A 5,779-nucleotide genomic window follows, 5' to 3' on the forward strand; every position below is an offset into this window, starting at 1 on the left:
CCACATCTGCTGTCATCATTTTCTGATTGTCAAACATTTTCATTTTTTCACAGCCCTGCTTTAAGGCTGGTCAGTTCTGCAAGCAAGGAAAGAAGGCTTCAAGGCAGCTGCTTCAGATCTTGGAGGTTGGTGAGACTCAGGGCAGTGTAGGAACCAGCCACTGAGGAGGCCAATTCAGATTGCTCTAACCAAATTCAGATCACTCCCTTAATTTGCTCAATGGTGCAGCATCCTTTATTTCCTTTCAGGGATACTAAGAATGTTGAGGTAGGTGTGAGTTAGACTATAACCCACAGGACAGAACCTCAGTGCTGGGGCCAGGGAACAGAGACTTTAGACAGAAGTAGGCATGGTTTTGTTGTTGTTTGTGTAGGTTCGGGGATCTGTGCCTGTCTTCCAACCACTAAGACTCCATTTTGTTTTATGCACTTGTAGGACTCCCTGCAGTCAGTCAGCTGTTGGTTTTAACACCACTTGAACCCAGAGAAGAGGGGAGAACTGCACCACATCTGTGAAGGTGAGTATGGGAGAGGGTTCCCTTTTAGGTGGGGTAGTCTCGATCACCCCAGAGTGACTACTGTGAGATTTAGGGATCCCCCTCTCTCTCCATTCCGAGCGTGTGCACTTTTTCCTGGACTCTGTACCTGTTTCCCAGCAAGCAAAAGGAACATAGGGATTTTCTCATGGCTGAGCTCTTCCACTCAGCCTCTCACACCAGTGTCTCTGTGTAAGTTTCTACAGGAGGCAACAGAAGTGGGTAGGACTGATTTCCCCATTTTTGCTCTCTCCTAGCTCTCCTGCTGTGGCTGCTTGGTGGTGCTGAGGTTGCTGCTGACCAGTGCAATCAACAGGTCTGCACTCCTGTAGGACCTGTCCATCGTCCTCCAGCTTGATTTCAGTTCTTCTGCAGTGTATCTGTGTTGTTGACTGAGACTGCTTGGGTAGGAGCCTCCTTGCGTGCTAAATTGTCAATTCAGGCTAATTCTTTTCAATCTCATACCCTTATCAAATACCGCCGTGAAGAGCTATCCTGTAACAGATCTCTAGTGAAGGTTCACTGTTGTTAAGTGGTATACAGTGGGGCTTTATTTAACTTAAACTATGACCAGGGCAGAGGTTGAGCCTGGTGCCCAGGCAAAGGCTGAAAATAAGCCTGGGGATGAGAATGCCAATGCTGCTGCTGAAGTACCTGAACCTGAAGCCCCATTGGTGGTCAGACCCAAGGTTAGGACCCAAATAATGACAGGAGCCAGGCCCAAAGTGAAGCCTAAGGGTACACCTGGAGCAAGACCTAAAGGTGAAACCAGTTCACCAGGTGGGGCATATGCCAAATGTAAACCCAAGGCAATCCCTATTTCACGATCCAAGCATGATGCCCAAGTCTGGGCCCCAAGTAAGTTTCGTGGAGAATCCATGGCAAAGATGGGAAAGCAATGTCAGCTCAGTTCTGCAGATTCTCCACTGGTCAGTAATGATTCTGGGATGGTTGCTCAAGCTAAGTGCCTGTCTGTAGATAGAGAACTTGCTAATATGGACCCTGAGAGTATTCCCAAAAAGGGTAATTCTCCAGCCAGATTCCAGCCTTCGTTTGGCTCAGAGGAGGGAACCAGTATGGGGTCCTGGTACCGTCCTAGGCCTGTCCCCAAAGGAGAGGCATATGAGAATTCTGATTTCAAATGGGCAGATAAGTCCTCAGGAAGTTCCTCCTTTTGGAATAGAGATGAAGCCAGTACAAGATTTCGTCCTAGGAAAAACATGAAGGCCAATAACAGGTTCAGGCACATGGGCAAGCAAGAAGCAAATATCATGCCTAGGCACAAAAACAAACAAGAGTTGTATAATATTTCCAGTTCTGATTCTGAGGATGAGTCTGGTAAGACTCCCTGGTTCTGGGCCAAAGACAAGACCAAAGTCTGGTCTAGGCCCAAAGAAGAGCCCAATAGTCGATCCTGGTTTAGGTCTAAGAAAGAAGTCCGTGTTGAATCCACTTCTGGGTCTGAATGTGAAAATCATACAAAATCTTTGTTTTGGTCTGGAGAAGAGGCTAAATCTAGGTCCAAACCCAGAGCCAGGAAAGGGGTCAATATGAGGGCCAGGCACCAGGCCAAGCGAGAAGCTTACAGTGATGTCATGTCTGGATCTGTAGATACAAATAAGAAAGAGTCCTGGTTCTTGCCTGAAGAGAAAGCTAATGCTTTTTCAAAGTCTAAGACAAAGAAAGAGCCCAGAACTAGAGCAGTGCCAAAGGAAGACGTCAAAACTAAGGCCAGAGCAAGGACCAAACAGGAAGCCAAGCCAGAGGAGGAAGCCCTCGTTGGGGCTTGGTTTTGGGACACCCAGGAGTCCAATATGGGGGATAGGATAAGCATCAAGACCACTTTTGTAGAGGAGGAACCCATTGTTGGAGATTGGTTCTGGAGTGAAGAAGAAGCCAGTGTGGACTCTGAGACATGCCATAAATCCAGACCAAGGGCTAAGGAGGAGCAAGTTAGTAGTTTCTGTTTAGGGTCTGGAAAGAAGACCAGTATGGAAAGTGGGCCAAAGGCTACTTCTAAGTCTATGCCAGTAGCTAAGGATGATGAGGTCGTTATTGGGTCCTGGTTCGGGGCAGATGATGAAGAGATCAACTTACAGGCTGATGATGAGTCTATTTTTGGATCTTGGTTCTGGGGCACTGGTGAGAACAGCATTAGATCTGTTGGAGTCAGTTGTGAGAAGATGCCAAAGCCTGGAGAAAAAGAAGTTACTGATCCCTGGTTCTGGGCTGGAGAAGTCAATACAGAGGCTGAGGTTGAAGAACAGGCCAGGTCAGCATCTACAAAAACAACAATCTTTGTACCTTGGTTTTGGTCTGAAAAGCAGCCAAATATGGATTTAGGACCTGAACCTTGCTCAGACATCATGGCAGGAGCTGAGGAGGAACCCATAATTGGGCCCTGGTTCTGGGCTAAAGTAGATAATAGTGTGGAGGCTGAAGTTAACAGTAAGTCTAGCCTTGAGGATGAGGAAGAACCCATTAGATCACCTTGGTTTGGGGCCAGAGAACAACCCGATATGAAGTATGCAGCTGGTGTCAGATACAAGCCTATGGCAGAAGCTGAGGATGCTAACAAGAAGACTTGTGTCTGGGCAAAAGAACCCTGTTTGTATCCTACCAATAGAGAATGCTTGAAATCAACTCTGGGAGAAAAACAGGGCACTGTTGATCCATGGCTCTGGTCCAATAATTATCCAAGGACCAAGAGCATCACAGGGTCCTGGCTATGGGCTGCAGAAGATGGAAATATAGATGATGAGACTGGAGAAAAGATCAAACTACCAACTTTAGAGGACAGTGCATTCAATTCTTGGTTCTGGAAAGAAAATGAAGAAACCATTGTAGACGCTCCCAACAGAGAAGAATCCAGGCCAGAAGCAGAAGAGGAAGACATTATTGGTTCTTGGTTTTGGGCTGGGGATGAAGACAGGTTTCAGCCAGCTGCTAAAATTAATGAAGAGAACAAGATAGCATCTGAAGATGAAGATACAGTTGGATCCTGGTTCTGGGGCAATGAAGAGGCCAGTCTAGAGGCAGTGAGGAGGGGTACTTTTGAGTCTGCTCCTGGGCTTAAGAAAGAGAAAGTTACTGGGTCATGGTTCTGGACTGATAAGGCCAAAATAGGGGCTGGGTCACAGACTGTTGAAACTGGGTCAGAAACTGAAGAGGAAGCAATTTTTGAGTCCTTGATCTGGGCTGCAAAAAAGGACAGTATGCAAGCAGGAGTAAAGCGTTTATCCAGGCCAAACGATGAGGGTGAAATGGCTATTGGGTCCTGGCTCTGGTCTAGTGACAAGGTCACAAAAGAAGCAAAAACTGTGATTGTCAGTGAGTCTAGTCCAGAAAATGGGAAAGAGTCAGTTGTTAAGTTTGGATCAACAGCAAAAGATGGGGTGATTAACAAGACTGGCAGTGGTGGCAATTGTAAATTTAGTACAGAAGCTGAAACCATAGTGGGACCCTGGTTCTGGGAAGGAGATGAAGCTAGCTTTGAATCAAATCCTGTACCTGTATGCAAGGCCATTTGTGAGCCTAATTCTTCAACTGAGCAGGAACCTGATCCGTCCCGCAGGCCTCAGAACTGGGATGAGGTCACTGTTCAGTTTAAGCCTGGTCCATGGGGAAAAGCTGGCTTCCCACCCTTAAACCCCTTCAGATTCCCAAAAGAAGCAGCATCTCTGTTTGCAGAAATGTTTGGGGGAAAGCCTAAGCTTGTGGAAGTTGGTCCAGAAGGGCAGCCTGAACCCCAGTTCCCATTTCAGTATGATCCCTCTTACCGGTCAGTGCGGGAAATTCGGGAGCATCTTAAGACCAGGGAAAGTACACAGCCAGAGAATTGGTCTTGCAACTGCATCCAGTGTGAGCTTAAAATTGGCTCTGAGGAGTTTGAGGAACTCCTTTTACTGATGGACAGAAATCGTGACCCTTTTATCCACGAGATATCTAAAATTGCAATGGGCATGAGAAGTGCCTCTCAGTTTACCCGAGATTTCATTCGCAATTCAGGCGTTATTTCACTGATTGAAGCCTTACTTAACTATCCATCCACCCGAGTGAGGACAAGGTTTTTGGAAAATATGATTAGCATGGCTCCCCCTTACCCAGACCTAAACATGATTGAGACATATGTGTGCCATATTTGTGAGGATACCTTTGATTCTGACTTGGATTCCCCTGATCAGTTGTCTGGATTGACAATGATTACACACCTCACTGCTACTTCTGACTATCACAAAGTGGTAGTCAATTACTTGGCTGGGTTTTTCTACTTACTGAATTCAGGCAATACCAAAACAAGGTTTCATGCTCTGAAACTGCTACTGAATTTGTCTGAAAACCTTGTCATGACAAAACGCCTACTTGTTACTGATTCAGTGTCAGAATTTATGGCCCTTATTGAGAGGGAGGAGTCAGATGAAAACATTCAACTTATTCTCGCAATATTTGAGACTATCAGTAAACATATTCAAAAAGAGGCACTGTTTGCTGATGACGATGATGATGATAATGATGAAGAAGAGGCAGTGAATCTTGAACCGTTTGTTTCTGCATTCCGTGAGGCTGAAAAAATTGCCAAGGAACTAAAACGCAAACCTAACAATCCAAAAGCACCCTGAAACAGAACAACAAAAGTAATATGATTAACCATTTGCCTCTGGTTGTCCTTGTGTTCCTTAGTCATCTGACCCTCAAATAATGCTTTGCTTTCCCAGCTGATTCTGTGTTTCAGTGTACCTCTTTAATGCTGATGGTAATTATACCCAACCCTGTGTACTCTGTATCGTTGTTCTGATGCCAAATGAAGATACAACTGAAAACACATGGCACTTGTTGATAATGCTTGTTTTGTTGATTGTGATGTTCAGTATTTGAGTGTAAAGTGAACTGAGCCGTTGTAAATAAGATACCCTTCTAAATGTTGTTCTCATGTATATTTGAGTCTTGTGCTCCAATAAAGTTCTGTGTGAAAGTGAGCAGACATTGCCTGTTCACTGTAAACTACAGATACAAAGATGACACATGAACACACACACACAGATAATATCTGAATAACATGCTTGTTACAAAAGGTTTTTTCTCAGCATTAAATCTCAAAGGTTGGAACAGACTAACTCAGAGCATCCTTCAAAGAAGACTCGCTTTAAGGTACACTCTAATACAACTTACAACATGATAAGGAGCAAAACATGGGGTAGGGGAATATGTTTCTATCCTTATATCTAGCTTCCTGGATTAGGTGGG

General features: G+C 45.1%; 1 protein-coding gene across 2 annotated transcripts in view; it reads left to right on the forward strand.

Moving 5' to 3' along the window:
• Gprasp1 (G protein-coupled receptor associated sorting protein 1) overlaps positions 1 to 5,511 on the forward strand; it is a 60,488-nt gene extending 54,977 nt beyond the window's left edge. For both annotated transcript variants that reach the window (XM_031368319.1, XM_031368309.1), the window contains exons 5-7: positions 54 to 125; positions 436 to 517; positions 793 to 5,511. In XM_031368319.1, coding sequence (XP_031224179.1) covers positions 1,102 to 5,154 — 4,053 coding nt within the window. In that variant the 5' untranslated portion in view covers positions 54 to 125; positions 436 to 517; positions 793 to 1,101 and the 3' untranslated portion in view covers positions 5,155 to 5,511. The remainder of the gene's footprint in view (positions 1 to 53; positions 126 to 435; positions 518 to 792) is intronic.
• The last annotated feature ends 268 nt before the right edge of the window (positions 5,512 to 5,779 follow it).

This window comes from Mastomys coucha, chromosome X, assembly GCF_008632895.1.
Source record: "Mastomys coucha isolate ucsf_1 chromosome X, UCSF_Mcou_1, whole genome shotgun sequence".
NCBI classification, from domain to species: domain Eukaryota; kingdom Metazoa; phylum Chordata; class Mammalia; order Rodentia; family Muridae; genus Mastomys; species Mastomys coucha.